At 33.2% G+C, this 19,454-nt stretch overlaps 1 protein-coding gene and 1 long non-coding RNA gene across 3 annotated transcripts; both read left to right on the top strand.

Annotated features, from left to right (window-relative positions):
- Positions 1–4,669: 4,669 nt before the first annotated feature.
- Positions 4,670–10,068, top strand: LOC107628277 (cytochrome c oxidase-like protein). 2 transcript variants are annotated; one of them, XM_016331029.3, is made up of 4 exons: positions 4,670–4,931; positions 5,994–6,100; positions 7,357–7,399; positions 9,802–10,068. In XM_016331029.3, the coding sequence occupies exons 1-4, from the start codon at positions 4,817–4,819 to the stop codon at positions 9,834–9,836; spliced, it is 300 nt and encodes a 99-aa protein (XP_016186515.1). In that variant the 5' UTR covers positions 4,670–4,816; the 3' UTR covers positions 9,837–10,068. The 2 variants fall into 2 exon arrangements, 1 of the variants encoding a protein (XP_016186515.1); XR_015902308.1 differs by having other exon boundaries at positions 4,746–4,931; positions 7,357–7,671; positions 9,130–10,068.
- Positions 10,069–11,625: 1,557 nt separating this feature from the next.
- On the top strand, positions 11,626–17,943 carry LOC148576105 (uncharacterized). Its single transcript, XR_015902309.1, has 2 exons — positions 11,626–13,290; positions 13,499–17,943. It is a non-coding gene; the product is annotated as an uncharacterized LOC148576105 (long non-coding RNA).
- Positions 17,944–19,454: the final 1,511 nt, after the last annotated feature.

Here is a 19,454-nt window from a genome sequence, read left to right as displayed (position 1 = left end):
GAGGTCGCCATCTCTGGCGCATTTTTTTGGTGAACCACTACAGACTCTTTTATTTTATTTTGGTTATTTTTCTGTAATTTTATCTTTATTTTTATTTTTATCTTTCAGTACTTATACATTGTTCTTTTTATGTGTTTTTACTCTATTTTCTGCATTTTGTACTTTAGTTTATATCATAACCATTTAGTTTAGTTTGCAATTCTAAACTTATTAGTTATAGAATATGTGGATTAATTAGTATAGTTTATCCCTTTTAGCATATGATAGTTTGGTTTAAATTGAAAATACAAAGGAAGTAAACTAAAGACTTTAACAGAATAAAAATAATCCACACACCTTGTATATAGAACATAACATGTTAGTTAGTTAACAACATTTCATCAAGGAGGAACACTAAAACTTTAAAGCCACCCAAAAAAATTTACATTGAGAATAATGGGAACTCTTAAATTTTACTTGCATGACATATATAACTGATATATGATTTTTGAGCTAGAGAACACACAGCCTGTGAGTTTTGAGCTTAATTGTATGGTTACATTCAAACCATAAATTTCATTCCTGTGCGTTTCGCCCTTCTTTTTATTCTGATGTTCTTTGCTTTGTTTTAATCTATATGTCCAATTATAGAGTATAGATACATACTAAGAGATGATTGAGGCCATTACTTGTTTAAGCTCACTTATCCCAAATAAGCCTACCTTTTACATTACCCTTGTTAGCCCCCTTGAGCTTTTTAATCCCCTCTTGTTCTATAAACCACATTACTAGCCTTAAGCAGAAAAACAAAATAAAAATTCCAAGTTGAATCTTTGGTTAGCTTAAGATAGAAATTGTGTATTGTTTAAGTGTGGGGAACTTTATGGGAACATGGATGATAGAAACAAAGGTAGAAAGTTAAAAAGAATAAAGATATCTCAAAATAAAAATCTTGGGAAGCATGCTCATGTGAAATCAATTGAATTACCATGTGCATTAAAAAAAATTTATTTAAATAAAAGGGATACAAAAAATTCCCCAATTGCAAATTAAAAAGAATCAATGCACATGGGATAAAATTTAAAGTTAATGAGCTTGCAATACAAAGTGAGAAAAATATGGGCAAATAGGTTGAGAAGCTTTGAATTACAAAACATGTATGTTAGGTGAGATCTTAGACTAGTCAAGGATTCACTTATTAGCTCACTTAGCCTTATACATATACACTTACCTTTACCTTGGCCCCATTACAACCTTGAAAAAGACCTCATGATTTTTGTATGTCTGTATTCTATAATTGTTGATTGGTTAGATGAAAAACAAAGTTATAGAAAGTAAGGATAAAGGGAAGAATAGAGTGATTAACCCAATAAACACTGAGTGACTAGAGAGTAAACACAAAATCTAGTGAGGGTTCAATAGCTCATCACCATATATCTCTGCTTAAATTATTAATTGTCTTGCAAGTTTAAAAAAAAATATTTTTACCCATCTCAATTGTAAAAGTGCCTTAACATTATCTAAGGTTGGCTATGCATATATGATTCCTTGAGAATGTGAATTAATTTAACTACATGTAAGTTTTATATACAAGTGAATAAAAATTAGAATTGCATGACTCATTTAGGTAGTTGCATTTAGATAGATTGCATTGCATGAGATTCCACCACTTTAACCTTACCTTATTCTTTATCTTGGACTTAGCATGAGGACATGCTATTGTTTAAGTGTGGGGAGGTTGATAAACCCATATTTTATGATATGTATTGTGTTCAATTCAAGAGATTTATTCAATCCTTCACCCACTTATTCATGAAAATTGCATGGTTTTACTTTCTCTTCCTTATTATGTGATATATGTGAAATACATGTTTCCTATGCTTTAAAATTAATTATTTTAATCACCCTTTATTACCATTCGATGCCATGATTTGTGTGTTGAGTAGTTCAGATCTCCTAAAGCAGGAATGACTTAAAGGATGGAAAGGAAATATACAAAAATGGAAGGAAAGCACAAAATAGAGTTTTTGAAGAAACTGGCAGCGATGCGAACGCATGGACGACGCAGCCGCATGCCTAGCGCGAAAAGACAGCGACGCAAACGCGTGACTGACGCGGACGCGCGCCTTAAGCAAAACACAGATGACACGGACGCATGACCGAAGCGAACGCGTGATAAGGAAAACTCCAGATGACGCGACCGCGTGACTCACGCGGACGCATGACAGACGCCACACACCAGAAATTACAGAAAACGCCCCCAGCAATTTCTGAAGCCCTTTTTGGCCAAGATCCAAGTTCAGAAGGCACAGATTGGAGGTTATGAAGTGGAGGAATGCATCCATTCAAGGATAGAGCTCCAATTATTCACTTTTCATAGTTTAGATATAGTTTTTAGAGGGAGAGGTTCTCTCCTCTCTCTTAGGTTTTAGGATTAGGATTTCTTATTATTTCAATTTAGTATTCCAACTCCTTATCAGGTTCAATATTCCTTTACTTTATATATTTCCCTTTGCTTTCAAATATTCTAATGCTTTCCTTTAATTACTTTTATTGTCAAATTGGCTTATGAACCATTCATGTTTAGATTTGATTTTCTATTTAATATAATTTGAAGTATTTCAGAATTATGATTGCTTTCCCTTATTTACATTAATAATTTGCAATTCCTTCCTTTTAGCTTTGGTTGATTAATTGGTAACACTTGAGTTGTCAAACTCAGCAGTGGTTGAAATTGGCAGATTTCTAATTAATCTAGATCGCTCTAAAGCTAGTCGTCTCACAGGGATTGACTAGGACTTGAGGATCAATCTAATTAGTCCACTTGACTTAACTAAGTGGGATAAAAACCCAATTCTCATCACACCTGATAAGGATAACTAGGATAGAAATTTCAAACTCTCATACCTTGCCAAAAGTTTATTTTACAGTCATTTATTTATTTTATTTGTCATTTGAATTACTTGTTCCTTACTTTCAAAACCCCAATTTACAAAACTCATAACCAATAATAAGAACATACTTCCCTGCAGTTCCTTGAGAAGACGACCCGAGGTTTAAATACTTCGATTATCAATTTATTTAGAGGTTTGTTACTTGTGACAACCAAAACGTTTGTAAGAAAGGAATTCTTGTCGGTCTAGAAGCTATACTTACAACGGGAACTTACTTGTGAAAATTCTAGATCGCGCGAGAGTTTCGTTCTTTTCAATGATCAATATCCAAAGATTTGATTTGAAGTTTTCAAAATTAATTTCAACAACTTGCAAGAAAACATAAGATAAGGGATGGAAACATAGAATTGAGCAATCGAACCCCTCACCGGATGTGTATATACTCTAGTTGCTCAGTATTTAGGGCTTAATCACTCAATTCTCCTTTAATCATGTTTTCTAAGATTTGCTAGTCATCTAACAATGAACAAATACTTGATGAATGAATGCAAATATCATGAGGTCTTTGGAGGGTTGTAATGGGGCTAGGGTAAGGGTAGGCTTAATATGGTTAAGTGGACTTAGTAAATTGGATCTTTAACTCAAGTGTCCCACCTAATCCTATATCAATCATTATACACACAAGAAAACAACCTAACTTCCCATTCATTTCTTTTTTCACATTCACTCATGCATCTTCTTTCCAATTCACACACATATACAACCTTTATTTACATTCTTATTATCATCTCTTTCCTTTTTCTTTTTCTTCTTTTTTTTTAAAAGGTATATACACCAAAATTTCTCTTTTCTTTTGTCACAAAAAAGAGATGCATATATTTTAATTAATAGGTGCATGAGTGTTTACCCATTTTTCCAAAATTTCTCAATGAATATCCAAAGTAAACTTACTATCAATGTTTCCCACAAATTCCCCCACACTTGAGTAACACACACTCCTCAACCCAAACTAATAAAAAAAATACAATCCATGGATATTAATGGTTTTTCGCTTATGGCAAATGATGTGCTTAAAATTAGAACAAAAGGGGAATTAGAGGCTCAAACATAGTTTACAAAGGTAGATGTAAGGGTTGCCCATATGGGTTAGTGAGTTTAATTTCAAAAATGGCCTCAATCATACTAAATGCATTCAAAACATCAAATATATGACATAAAGATTCAAGCAAATCTAAGATCACAATCATAAAAGGAGTATAACACACAAAAACAAAATTTATGGTTGAAAATATACAACCACACAATTAAACCTCAAATCTCACAAGGTGTTTTGTTCTAGCTCTTTTCTATGTTCCATAAGAAAGAATACTTCAAACAAGTTGAAAAACAAGTTTTCAAATCTAATCAATGGAATGCCCTAAAAGAGATTTTTTGAAAATTCTTTGTTATTTTCACCAAACTTATTTCCTATACTAAGCAACATGCAAATATTTACTACTATAAAGCTATAAGCAAACTATATATATATATGCAAAATGCAATAAAAATCTTAACAAATATTCACAAAAAAATATAACTACTAAAAACTAAGGAATAATGCAAAGTGTTGAGAAAGAGAAATTTACACCCCAAAATTACGGATCTTCTCCACACTTAAATATGTGAGAATTAAAAAAATAATAATTTAAAATGAGATTTAATATTAAAAACAATTTTAAACGTAAACAAATTTTAAGAACAATTTTAATTTTCGACCAAAATAATAAATACTAAAATAGTAGTTAATCTTAACTGTAAATAGATTATTTTTTTAAACGAGTCCTTATTTTATTTTGGTGAAAAAAAAAAAAACCCCAATATAAGAAGTTTCGGGCTGGTACTCGGGAGGATACCGTGAAAACACGCAGACCGAAAGAGAAGAGAAAGAGTCAAGCAGTAAACGAATGGCGACGGCGCTAGTCCGATCTGGTCTTCTTCGAACCGCCCTACGCGGTGGTGCTCGTAACCCCGCTGCACCTAAGCGAAACTTCGCTTCCTCTGCTCATCACGATGATGCATGTTTGTTCTCCCTCCCTCTCTAGCTATTTGTTCATTTCCTTTTTTTTAGGGTTTAATTAAATTAATACGCAAATAGCTCTCCTTATCAGGTTTATCTCGTGGAAGCTGTGTTAAATTTCGTTGCATTTTGAGTTTCATAACTTCAATTTGGGCAATGGGTTTTTTGTTTATGAGATTGATCTATAGTTCGCTCTGATCTTGAAGCTTTTGCGTGTTTGCGTTGGTTATTGCTCGTTTTGAAATCGATTTGCGCATAGTTTCGGTTTTTTGGCCTGATTCAAGGTTTATGCACGCTATTTTTAATTCTGGGTTCTGAGAAATGATTATTGTACATTTCTTTTGGGTTTTATTTTAAATCTGTGTTAAACCCGTAAGAGGTTGCTTAGTTGCATTTACATTTGCATACGTGAATTTAACCTGGAAGACGAGAAACTCGTCGACACGACTGATCCAACTTTGGCTTAATAAAAATAAAAAATTCTTGCGTAGCCTTATTCGATATTCCTAATCTGGATTTTTTAAATAAGTTTAGAAATAATATATATTATTATTTATTAAAACAAAAACTATTTTAAATATTTTATATAATTAAAAAACATTAAAAATAGTTAGAAGATTAATTTATATTTTAATATGAATAAAATATCAAAATATCATTATAATTTATTTAAAATTTTTATATATATGTCAGATCTCGTGTCTTATAAGAATTTAAAATTTGTGTGTCTGCCTGTTGAGTCGTGTGTCGTGTTATTGACAGTGTCCGTACATTATAGCTTGAAGGATTTGTATTGTATTGCTATGTATCAACACGGCTGAGATTAAGGAAGCAAACTGAAACCATTTAGAACTCCACTACCATGATAAGAACTTAGATTTCTGTACTTATCTTTTGAAGTGGTGAATTTTCTGTGATTTATTTCGCGTATCTTTTTGTTTCATGATGAAATTATTAGGTTTTATGTGGCTCACTCACTTAACTTTCGTTTCTTGATTTCTCTTTTATTGTTATGTGTTTTTATCCTTTTTCCCCTCCTCTCTTACTGGACACATTTGCATCAGATGAGACGGCCAAGTGGGAGAAGATTACATATCTAGGCATTGCTACATGCACTGTTTTGGCCATTTATAACCTGTCAAAGGGACACCCACACCACGACGAACCCCCTGTGAGCTTTCCTCTCTACACAATATATAATTGTTTCATTTACATCTTTTTTTTTCTCTCTCTTTTCTTCCCTGTTTTAATGCATGTTTGTCTGCTCAGCTTGTTTAAACTGTTTACAAATAAAAAACTAGGAGGAATATATTAAAAGGAAATAGATATTATTGCAAATAAAGCAGTAAAGGTTCAATTTGGTCATTGAAATTTCAAGCATTCTCTGTTTTAGTGTCTGAAATTTCAAGTGTCAATTTAGTTCCTTAACTGGCACTCTGTAAGTCAGTTTAGTCCTTGGTCATTCAACTGTTAGACAACAATTATTGTTTGCTGATGTACCATACTGCCATGTGGTATGTTGATGTGTCACATGACATGACATAGCAAATAGAAATGGTTGACTAACGATTGACCATCCAATTACTAAATTGGCCAATGGAATGTAATTTCAGGGAGTTAATTGAACCTTCAGTGCATTGATATTCTCATTTTAACTAAACTGGAAAAAAATGCTCAATCTCTGCCGTAATGGGGTAACACCAGTACAATTTTGTCACTAAGGTTCAAGAGAGTTTTCTTAAGTATTTCTGTAGCACAAGATAACAAATGTGAGGATAAATAGAACATTCATGTAACTTTTCAATCCCTGCTCTCAGCCTCTCACCAAGATAAGTTAACTTCATCAAGAGATAATGTCCCAAGTTATTGTGCCGCAAGGCCTTCTCTCAGTATGTGAAGTTATCTCTGAATTAAAATAGCTTATAATTTATATGTAAAGATAGACAGCCTTATTAGGTACTTGTAAGAAGTGATAATGGCTTATATTATTCTCAGTGCTCCTGTCCAGATGAAGGACTTGAATTTGGGGACCTTTGGATTTCCATCGAAGCTTCACAATAAATTACCAAAAACAAGGAGAGGCTTCTCTGGAAACACACACTGCAAATGAATAATAAAATGAAGGGTCTACTAGAAAGCACTCTAATGAATCCTGATATTTTTATCTATGCAACATTTTTGTCTAATTGCTGATATTTACTGATAACATGTAAATGGGATTCTAGCTAGATATTCTCCCTGAAAAATGGATAATTTATATCTGTCACTGTCATGCTCCCCACAATCATTAGCTATTTGTAGCTGTTCATATCGCTTGGTTATGGTTTGTGCCCATGTTATGAAAAGTGGCTATTGAAATTATTTCCATTTTGAAACAAACTTTGAAACAATTAAACTCTAATTTTCTTAACTTACTTTTTGATGCAGGCATACCCATATATGCATATCCGCAATAAAGAATTCCCATGGGGTATGTGTCTTCTATCTCATTCTCTGATATTTATATTGTCTTCTACAGCTGATAGAAGGTTCCCAAAAATGATTCAACTATCCCCCCTGCCAAAATAAAAAAACACCACCACCACACCACCAATTACCTCCGTTGCTGGAAAAATTTAGTCTTATGCTTTTGTTTTATTTGTACTTATGTTGCTGGTTGCATTAGTAATTTTAACGTTTAACAGCCATTTTTGGTATATTAGCATGTTGGAGTTGGTACACAAGGTCTAGAATATATAGTGTGTGTTTGGATTTCAGTTTGCAAACGTGAGTTTGCATAAAATTGATTTTACAAAATTGATTTTGATGAAAAGTAAGTTTGGGTTAACGTGATTTATGTTTGGCAATATTTGTATCAAAATTGATTATAGCAAAATAAATATTGTTTGGATTATACTATTCAAAATCACTTTTAGATAAAAAATTACTAAAAGAGACATTAATTTAAATTATTTTTTTATATACATGCAAAAACAGAACCTAACAAAAATAATATAAAAAATATTTATTATATAAATAAATAAATACAATAAAAAAAATATGAAAGAGAGTACTATAAATTTTATAATGTTAAACAAAAAAAATATTCTATAATTTTTCTAATATTACCCGTACTCTTTAATTTAGTATTATTTTGGACTATAAATTTTCACTATTTATGGCTCTATTGTTATTTATAATTAATTTTTTATTTATTTTGTCTTTTTTTTATAAGATCATAGTTTATATTATACAAAATTTTAATAATAAACGTAGTAAATAATAATTATAATTACAAATTTTACAAAGTCAAAATAAAAAATAAAAAAATTAATATAAAACAAAGATAGAGTACATCAAAGAATAGAAAAAAAATCATACAGATAAAAAATAATAAAAATTTCATAAAACCAACAACATATATCATATGAACAAAAAAATACAATAAAAACTAAATAAAATTCATATGAATAAAATAAATAAAAAAATTTCATACACAACATAAATATAATATAATGTAATAAAAGATAGAAAAAAAAATTCATATGAACAAAAAATAATAAAAAAAATTATAAAAATTAATAAAATACTTAAAAATTATAGCACAACAAAAAAATCAACAATATTTGTCATATGTATAAAAGAAATATAATAAAATAAATAAAAAATTATATAAACAAAGTCAAACAAAAATAAAAAAAATTCATAAAAAATATACATATAAAAAATAGTATAGGAAATGATAAAAAAAACTCATATAAAAATATAACATCAGAAATCGTAACACTAAAAATTAAAATATGAAAATGAGTACTAAAAATAATAAAAAATTAAAATATTCAATTTACTAGTGACTGAAACAAATCTGAACGATTTTAATTGAAAAAAAAATGAAAGGAAGAACTATGAAAAAGTAGAAAGAACTAGAGAGAATTACTGTGAAGCTTATAGTTATTGGTATCTTTTTTATAGAAGAAAATGAGGGGTAAGATTGGTAAAAAAGAAGAAATTTTCTCACCTAATTTTCTAAAAGTAATTATCAACCATGAACGTGAAACGCAGAAGCTACAAATTTTAGCTTCTTCTCAACGTGGGTTCAGAGGCATAATCGTTTTTGCGTTTAGAAAGAAAAAAATTGTCAAAACATAAAAGTAAAACTTTCAAGAAGCTTAAACGCACTTCTTTCTTCACCAACGTGTTTGCCAAACACACCCATAATAGTTGGGTGGAGCAGGCTAGTAGGGTTCTCATGGTTAATTATATGCACCTGTTATCATGTGCACTTTGTTGTTTGTCAGAAAACTTATATTTGCACCTGTTGGCTTCTATTTTCAAAATTAATAGCATGTTGTTGTATTAACTGCCGATTTTTTGGTCTCAATAAAATAATTTATTAGTTCGAGTTATTACCTACATTTGTTCACATGACACTTGTCATTTCTGTTCTGCTTTTGAGCCAGTTACCTCATCAGAATTTGGCATTCGTCTTTTAAATAATAAACATGATTTCTGGTACATAATACTACAGGTATTGACACAATCTTCACTGAAACCTAAATGAATGTATGAGAAGTGAATCATTCATTCCTTTTTAACCTGGCCAAAATTTCTCAGGCACACATAAATATGTGCAAGAGAAGTGTCTCGTTCATTGCTTTATGTGTATGTGTCTGTGTGGATATATATCTCATTTGGTTACACACACTTTTGTCATGAACCTTGTATGAATGTTTTTTTGGCTTTTGCTATTAATTTCTTGTTGTGTTGTCACTATCTTATATTACCAGGGGTCCTGCTAGTAATTCAATAATGATGCTCCTGTTTTCTAGTTTGTTGCTTTGGCCTTTTGAGGTTCCTCATTGTATGACAAGGTTCTTTTGTGATGAAAAATAGGTCCTGATGGTCTATTTGAAAGGAAGCACCACTAGGAATATTGGTGGCTTTTGTGGCTGTGATGGAGCCCTTTTGTCATAGTTTAAGAAACACTGATAGTCGCAATTTCTTATTGTTTGTTGAAATGTGATCTAGAAGATGCACTTGGCAAGATGGTTTTTCTCATGCTTTTATCCCGTGTTTGTTCCTAAGATTGTAAGCAAAATAAATTCGGCAAAAAATTCGATCCTTATTTTTATACCAACGCTTGTTAAGCTGAAAAGAAAATTGTGTTAAATTTTTATGTCGTCTTTGCGTGGGGTCTCATTCATCGTCTGGTCCTCACAATCTTTGAAACGTTTTAGGGTAATTTTAATTATTTTGTTCATTTATTTGTATTAATAATGATATAAATTAGTCTTGATGATTGTAAACTCCATTTAAATATTAATTGATAAACTATTTGGAATGGTATTGTGACGAGGAACTTAGTATACAAAAAAACATTTGTTTTACAGAATATTTCTGAGTAGAAGATAATATCGTTCTAAGGATGATGGTACCAGTCTACTTTGTTAAAATTTTGTTGAGTAAACACCAAACTGGTCCCTGTTCATTCTAAAATAGTACAAGGCGATTTGTATAAAAAAAAAAAAGACTTGTCCCAGTACTTGCACTGACTACTGTAAGTCATGGTGGCCTTTCTGTCATCTCCCTTCCTCAAACTTAACGGAAGAGACCTGTCTGGCATATTGCTGATGTGGACGTTGAGTTTTCATTAAGTGTCATGCTGGCGAATGGGCAATGGGGTTGATTTGTCTCCCTATACGCTCTTCTATGGGCAATAGTCGGGTTAATTTATCTTCCTTTATCCACAAAAAATAATGTCATTTAAACTTATGTTATTTGGGAATGATTCATCTTAGTTGGGATTATCACTTCTCTTCCAAATCAAATAGTTGAGAGTTGAGACCTCTATGACTTACCAAACTCATCCAATGGGCCAACAACTGCTATAACAAATTATCTGCAGAGACAATGGTTGTTGCAAGTTTAGGAACTATCATCAAAGTTTTTCTAGTTTGTGCCAACTCTAGGTTAAAGCCTCCAAGACTTAGGGTACCAAGGAAGAATTAATATTGGATAACTTAGACTTTGCTAGTGTGGATATTAGCCATAGGACTTAAGGACATATGTTTTATTATTTTGGCTATTTATTTTGCTTGTTTATAACCTCAATGAAACAATGCTTTTGGTTTAGGGAATAATGTTCTAATTTTTTTTTTTTTTTTTTTTTTTTTTTTTTTTGTCTTAGGACTACTATCATTAGGTGTTAATTTGTCAAAGATGGAATGCTTCTTTATTATCCTTATCAATATAATATATGAACATCTATGCTTTCTTTGAAGTTGGAAAAATGCATGCTATAGATATATTAATTTGCTGCTTTGTTGTTTTACACAAATGATTGTTTTATTTCATGAAAGAAATTTTAAAAAGTTAAGTACGATTTTGGTTCTTAAGGTATAGGTCGAAATTGTTTTTTGTCTCCAACCTTTTTTGTATACAAAATTATTCCTAAGGTTTAACTTGATTTTAAAATTGTCCTTTTTACTTAAATTTTAAATTTTATTACTAAATTATCCCTAACTAAAAAATTATAAAAAAAAAAAAAGAAAAAAAAAGAAAGAGGCGGATGAGAGGGAGAAGGGAATCACATGAGAGGAGGAGGGAAGAAGAAGGGGGGAAGGAAAGGTGGGGAGAAGGGAATCACACAATGGGGGAGGGAAGAAGAAGAAGGGGGAAGGGAGGGTGGCGACGACGCCAACAAGAGAGGACGGATGTCGACGCTAGCAGATTAGCGAGGAGGACGTCTGCCGCGTTGTCATTCTGCTCATCCTCCTCACTAGCTCGCCGGTCACCGCTGCTCCTTGCCGCTGCTCGTCGCTACTCCTCGTTGTTCGCCTCTACGTTCCAATTCTATTTCTGATTAAGTTGATTATTCTGCTTCTGTTTCTGATTTTGTTAATTAAGTTGATTATTCTGCTTCCGTTTCTTTTGTTATTTGCATTGTTAGATTTGTTGATTTTGTTAATCAGATCGTTGTTGTTGACTCTGATTCCATTCCGATTGATTTCATTTTTCTTCTGTTTTTGTTTTGTTTCTAATTCTATTCCATTCTTCTGCTTTTGATATTTGCTAGTTGAAATTTTATTTTAATTTTTTGATATCTGTTAGTTGAAATTTTGTTGAAATTCTAGTTGAAGAAGAAGAAAATGAAGAAGAGATGCTGCTGTGATGGAGAAGAAGAACTGGATATTTTGGTGAAGAAGGAGAAGAGAATTTTGGTCCGAAGGACAATTTTAAAACTATGTTAAACCTCAGGAATGATTTTGTATGCAAAAAAAGATTGGGGACAAAAATAATTTTCGGCCTATATCTCAGGGACCAAAATCGTACTTAACCCAATTGTAAACATTGATCGTAATAATCCATTTTTGTTTATCTTCAAAAGTGTTCCAATACTCAGTGTCATCCCATAACATAAACAACTTTCAAATAATCCAAATATGTCATAAGTTTCCTACACAATTACTTTGAACAAGCTTGTAACTACAACCCACAAAGAAATGCAAAAACACTACATCCAAAACAAAGGCATCTACTTTCATTGATTTTGAATCTACACTTCTTCCACTTATTCTCTAATCCATTTCACCTTTCCTCTAATTCTTTCACTTTATTATCCACCACATGACCATGTCCTTCAAGATTTATCATCAGTTGAATTCGTCATTTAATTATTAATAAATAATATATTACCTTCAAATTTACTGGGGGATAAATCCGATAGTAAAGAATGCGTGAAAAATAAATTCATGGGGCCAAAGTTACTGTTCCGAGGGTTACCTGAAATTGAGTTGCTTTGAGCTTGGACGTGAGGTCCAAACGCCTTTGGATGATTTGCCCAACGTCTCTTGCTGCTAGGATGCCGCCATCTGACGTCTTGGTGAAGATGGGGGATGGTACTTGCAAGGGACTCTAATGCTTAAGTTAGCAACGATTTTAGCAAGTTTTTAGTAGATTGGGTTCGAATTATACCCGAGTGTTAGGGTATTTATAAGTGTAGATGTAAAGTCAATAATTATATTTTAAAGTCGTTTCACCATTGAGGGTGGGTAGTTCTTTTTTGTTAGAAAAGTTGTTCAGATCTCCTTTCTAGATGAGTAGGAGAGATTGTAGGATTTCGTTACTTATTTAAATAAGTAATTCCTAGTCTGACATCATTATGACCGAACTTTATCAGGTCGGGTTGGTGTTTACCTGACTAATGTTTGTAGATTGGGATTTATTCACTTTAGGTCTGGCTGTGTATTGGGTCAAGGTATGAACATTGTCTCTACTTGAAGCCGAGCTTCATGGATTCGGGTTCAAGCATCTCCAAGTCAGTCTTGATTCATGATGATCTTCATCTTATCATGTCGGGTACATCACGTTTCTTGGTACCAGGTCGGGTACTCGACGTATTTTTGAATTTGAACGTTACGTCTTTTCATAATTGTTCGCGCATTTTTTTAGTTACCTTGGTAACCATGCATGTCATCAAATGAGGGGTATTTTTACAATTGTTCCCCTAATGACTATATATAAACATAATTACTTTCTCTTACCTCTTTTTTGTTTCTTCTTCTGCATTTTCCACTTTGACTTTTTTCAGCCTCGCCGTTCACTCTTTTCATCAAGGTTTCTCTACCTTCTTCTTCGTTTTTGTTGAGAAGATTTTGGAGATCGTCCGTTTGTTTTGCTGTTGCGTGCATTCCTTCTTCCTGTTCTTCTTCAAGGTTGGTTTTTCTCTTGTTCTTCTTTACTTATTCATTACTAGTTGATTGTTGTTGTTTGAAATTTGCTGGTTTTCCTGCCAATGTGGCTTCTTGTTCGGGAAAATTCCTATCTAAACTAATTCTTGCTTATTTTCTTGTTTATCGTAAACCTTTGTTATTATTTGCAAGAATTTTGTAGAATCTGAAAAGAATCTGTAGAATCTAGTGGAATCTGATTTTGTGAATTTGTGTCTTTGTTTGTTAAATTTTTTGGATTTTATCTTGCCCTTGAATGGTGCCATTTTCGTTCTGAGTAACGGTGCCATTTCGTATTCTCAGTAAAACATGGTAAAGGTCCTATTTTTTAGAATGGTTTGACCTTTTTGTATGCCGTATTGTTGTTCCAGATTTGTAACTCGTGAATTTTATTGTAGTGACTACTTTCTTTTGTTTTGTACGTATAACCATTTATGTCTCATTCTATAATTCTTAGAATGTCTACCAAAGTTTCGCCAGACTTAGATTAGGTAGAGATTATTGTTCTCTCTACTGTCCCCGTAATTGATAATGAGTATATAAAGAGTTTTCATAAGCAGCATAGGCTTTGTAAAGGGAGGGAGGACGAGGAAAAGTACGAGATAGTGGCCCCTGACCCTGAGGATAGGATTTGCTTTTCCTGACTTGATAAGCTGGAGCACCATTTTATTTCATGTACAAATACCTTTTTATTAGGTTAGGAGTGAGTCTTCCCTTTTCTGACTTTGAACTAAAAATCCTTCATATTTGTAGAGTTGCCCTTTCTCAGCTTCACCCTAACTCCTGAATTTTCATGAAAGTTTATCAGCTGGTTGGTCGGGAGCTCGATCTTCTGTTGTCCTCTAAGATTTTCTTTTAGTTTTTTCAACTTACGAATGTAAGACCCAGAAAAATATTAACTAGTCAATTGATTAATTAAAATTGAGTTGAGATGGTTTAAACCTCTATGTAAGGGTTAAAAAATTTTATAATTTAAAAATTTACCAGTAAAAATTTAACTTAGAAAATTAATTGGAGTGCGAAAATATAATTTTATGAAAAAATGCATACCGGCATTATAATTAATTGTACAAGCTTAAGTTTGTTCGATACTACGTATGAAACAAATAAAAATGTAGAAATAACCAAAAAAAATATTTAGAATAAAAATCGGAACAATTTTCTTTAAAATTTTTGCCTTAAGTGAGGCTAATGGGCAAAAGGACAAAAATGTCCCTCATCCACTTAGCCAAAACATGACACTCTCCCACTCTTTTTCAAATTTCATTCATTTTTGCACAAAGAGAAGAGAGAGCCACGAGACTTGAGAGAAGAGAATGGAGAGAACCCTAACAGTATTCACATACACTTACAAATCTACTTTTCTCTCAAATCGGAGTTCCGATCGACGACACGTTTGCTCCCATGCATTCATCTCATCATCATCTTCAATTCTATCTAACTTTTGCGGTGAGTACTCACGATAACTTTGACCCATTTTTGTTTTTTCACTATATTCGCATTTTGGTACGATGAGGTGTTGAAGTTTGTAATTTTGATGCTTTAGGAGAAACTCCAGCACAACTTCTAGTGGAGTTTTGACCCAAGAGCATGTAAAAAGAGGTAAGGGAATTTTTCCCCTATTTTCTCTAATTTTGTGCAAAAAATCCTAGTGTAAATGCTTGAAAATTGATGTAATTAGATTGAATGAGAGTGATGGCTTGCTTGGAATGAATTGGTGCAGACTGAGTGCTTGGTTTGATTGGGGAGAACTTGGTGGAGGCTTGGGTGACCGGAGAAAGGTTCACAAGGTTGGAAATCGCCTTCAACGGATGTATGGATTTTGGTTTTGGTTAATCACTATATGACGCTATGTGAAAATCTAGGTTAGATAACTGTATGATAATGTTGAATAATTGATGTTGTTGATTGATGATGGTTTAGTTAAATAATTAAATGAATTTATGGTTTGATTTACTATGGATGATTGAATGAAAATTGGGTCGGGAACCAAAATTGGGTGAGCTACACCCATATTGAATAAATTTTTAGGTCGGAGGCCGTGATTGGATAAGTCTTGGTAAGTTTGGCAAAATTAATTGTGTTGTGGTATAATTATTGAGCTTGGAATTGTTTTGAACGATATATGAAATTGGATTTGGATGATAAAAATTATTGAGTTTGAGTTAGAATGTCAAATGATATGATTTAGGGAATGAAAATTAATGTTTGGTGAATAATTGAGTGTTAGATTGTGTTGTGATATGTTATTGAAATTGAATTATTACAAATGAAGTATCAAATTGGATTGTGAAGATTGATTAAGGTTTGTCTTGGAGTTATATGAACATGAGATTAAGAATGAGGTGAAGTAGAGATATTGGTGAGAATGGTTAGTTTTGAGATTTGAATGAAAATGATGTGATTTTGAAAATTGGCATTGATGATTGAGTGTAAGTGATGCATAAGGGTGAGAGTCATGGGTGTTAAAAGAGGAGCATTTGAGAAATGGTGAATTTGAATTATGTAGAAAAAATTCGTAATTTGGTGATTTTAACTCATTTTGACGGGTCATAACTTGGCGCTCGGAGTTTGAAATCAAGTGAACTTTATCTTGAATTAAATTTGGGAATGACTACTTTAAAACCGTCGAAGAATGGAGAAAAAATGAATTTTGTAGCAAAAGATATAGAAGTTTAAAAATTGGTGTCAAAAACTGAAAATTGCAGATTTTGCAGAATTTGGGGCAGAACCAGGTCCCACGCATTTGCACCATGCGTGCGTACGCATGAATTCGAACTCCCGCGTTTGTACGAGGCCTGCGTACACATCGTTTGCAAATTTCCAATTTCTTGAATCAAGTTTCGCACATATGCACGAGGCATGCGTACGCACGACTTCTCTGTTTTTGCTGAGATGTTATTTTTGAACTATTTAGCCTTCCCAGCATATTTGTAACCCCCTTAAATCTCCATATGGAGTTGAATAACTAATTTTCAAGAATTGAATATACTGGAGAAGAATATAATGAATTGAATTGACAAATTCCCGGATAAACCCTTGGTTAGCCGGATGAAATTATTGTGGGAGTGGAGGTTCGTCTCGTCCACGATGAGGATGGTGACTTTTTTCGCTTACGGATAGACAAGTTGAAGTTGAGGATTTTCTCTCTTGTTGTGGCAGACAAGCGGGGTTGAGGGTTCCCTCTCTTGTTATATCGGAAAATTGGATAGAAGGTTGAGGATTTTCTTTGATTCAGTTTTTAATTGTGAAATGTGGCGGGCACTATATCTCAGAGCGAATAAACAAGTTCAGGATGAAGGATTTTCTCTCTTGTTGCGGTGTGGATGTGGAAAAGGTGAAAAGGTAATCTCCTTCGTATTGTTCCTCCACATTTCTCTCTAGTTGCAAGGTGGAAATGCACACTCCTTCGAATGTGGAAAGGCACATGATAAACCCATATTTCATGAGTTCTTTTGTGCTTAATTTGAGTGATTTATACAATCCTTCACCGACTTATTCATATTAATTGCATGATTTTACTTTTCCTTCCTTATTATGTGATGTAAATGAAAAACATGTTTCCTAAGCTTTAAAATTAATTAATTTAATTACCTTTATTTCCATTCGATGCCGTGATCAGTGTGTTAAGTAGTTTCAGATTTTCTAAGGCAGAATGACTTAAAGGACGGAAAAGAAAACATACAAAAATGGAAGGAGAAAGCAAAACGGAGCTTTAAGGAAACTGGTATCCACGCGATCGCATGGATGACGCGATCGCGTGCCAAGCACGAATCAGCAACGACGCGGCCGCATGACTGACGCGACCGCGCGCCTTAAGCAGGACGCACATGACGCGGTCGCATGACTGACGCGACCGCGTGGCAAGGAAAAGCCCCGAATGACGCGACCGCGTGACCCACGCGGACGCGTGACCCACGCGGACGCGTGACAGAGGCCACGTATCAGAATTTACAGAATGCGCCCCCAGCAATTTCTGAAGCCCTTTTTGGCCCAAATCCAAGTACAGACAGCATAGACCAGAGGTTATAAAGTGTGGGAATGCATCCATTCAAAGAGAGCTCGCATATTTTACTTTTCAATGATTTAGATTCAATTAAGAGGGAGATCTTCTCTCTCTCTCTTTTAGGATTTAGGATTTCTTCTTGTTTTAAGAGTGACTCTCAATCCAGGTTTTACGTTCCTTTGTTTTAGCTTCCTTTACTTTTATTTATTCCAGCACTTGAATTAATCAGTGAATTTATGAATTTCATCCATGTTACAGATTGTTATCTGAATTAATAATATTTGAGGTATTTTCAGTTTATGATTGTTCCCTTTGATTTAAGTTATCATTGCTTCCCATCTAAGGATATTTTTATTAATCCAGCAATTTTACTTTTTCCCCTTTTGGTCCTGGTTAAGAATTCAGTAACTCAACAGTTATTAAACTCAACATAATTGATAATCGTTATCTTGCTAATTGAGCTGAACTTAAGTAATCCCAACCTTTTCTTAGGAAATAAATAGTATTCAAAGGTCAATTTAATTAGTCCCTTGACTTTCCTTTGCCCTAGTACAGGTTGATCAAGTGGAGTTTAGATTCAACTTTCATTATAGTTGAGAGAGATAACTACGTTGGACCTCCAACTTCTCTTACCTTGCCAAAAGTCTGCTTTACAGTATTTATTTATTTTAATTGCTATTTACTTTACTTGTCATTCAAATTACTTGCTTCTCATCTTCTAAACCCCGATTACAACCTTTATAGCCAATAATAAGAACATACTTCCTCGCAGTTCCTTGAGAAGACGACCCGAGGTTTAAATACTCGGTTAAAAATTTCTAAAGGAGTTTGTTACTTGTGACACCCAAAACGTTTGTATGAAAGGACTTTTGAAGGTTTAGAAACTATATCTGCAACGAGGATTTATCCGCAAATTTCTAGACCACGCAAAAGTTCCTCTCATCAACGAGCGCTGATTCAAACACCTCAAGGAGCTACTCAAGGGACGCTTCAGAGACTCAGACACCCCGGACTCCACTTCCTTTACCAGCACAGGGAGCCATGACAGTCCCGACTGTGGAGATACTGCTACCAGCCCGCCCCTGTTCCTGACAGATGGCACCGAGGACGGTGCAAAGCCTTAAGCGTGGGGAGGTCGGTAAGTACCTGACTTCCGGAGGTAAATTCTCTTCTCTAGCACCAATAATTAGGATATTTTAGTTAGATTTTCTTTCCTTTATAGAATAGAATAAATTGCATAGGTTAGGATAGTTGCATGCATGTTCTACTTGATTGAAAAAACAATAAGTTTCTTTTAAAAATCTATCTTTGGAACAAAATTTCACTAATTTTTCAAATATTCTTATGATAAATTTGCTTGAATTGTATTTGGAACATGATATTTGAGTTTAAGAACATACAACCTGTGAAAGATTTGAGCCTTTATGAATGGTTACATTATTTAACCATAATTATTTCATTCTTGTGTGTTTGCTTCTCTACGATTGTAATCTATATTTTGTTCTATCTTATATATCCAATAGTTATTATATTTGCATGCTTGCACATGATTGAGGCCATTATTTGTTTAAACTCACTCATCCAAATTAAGCCTACCCTTTTCAATTACCTTTGTTAACCACTTTGAGCCTTTAATTCCCATTTGTTCGATATTTTATCACATTACTAACCTTAAGCCGAAAAACAATTGTATACCCCAATTTGAATCTTTGGTTAGCTTAAGATAGAATTGTGTATGCTAGTTAAGTATGGAAAATTGTGGGAACAAAAGTTGTTAAGGGAATGTGTCATAAAAAAAATTTAAGGGAATT

This window comes from Arachis ipaensis, chromosome B1, assembly GCF_059453495.1.
Source record: "Arachis ipaensis isolate K30076 ecotype BB chromosome B1, ASM5945349v1, whole genome shotgun sequence".
NCBI lineage: Eukaryota > Viridiplantae > Streptophyta > Magnoliopsida > Fabales > Fabaceae > Arachis > Arachis ipaensis.
This window is presented reverse-complemented; position numbering and strand designations above follow the sequence as displayed.

What these genes read in the sequence shown, in the direction of transcription:
- LOC107628277 (XM_016331029.3), top strand. Translation starts at nt 4,817, where the DNA reads ATGGCGACGGCGCTAGTCCGATCTGGTCTTCTTCGAACCGCCCTACGC. An exon ending in TGCTCATCACGATGATGCAT is followed by an intron (nt 4,932 to 5,993) that starts GTTTGTTCTCCC and finishes CATTTGCATCAG; the next exon opens with ATGAGACGGCCAAGTGGGAG. An exon ending in CACACCACGACGAACCCCCT is followed by an intron (nt 6,101 to 7,356) that starts GTGAGCTTTCCT and finishes TTTTTGATGCAG; the next exon opens with GCATACCCATATATGCATAT.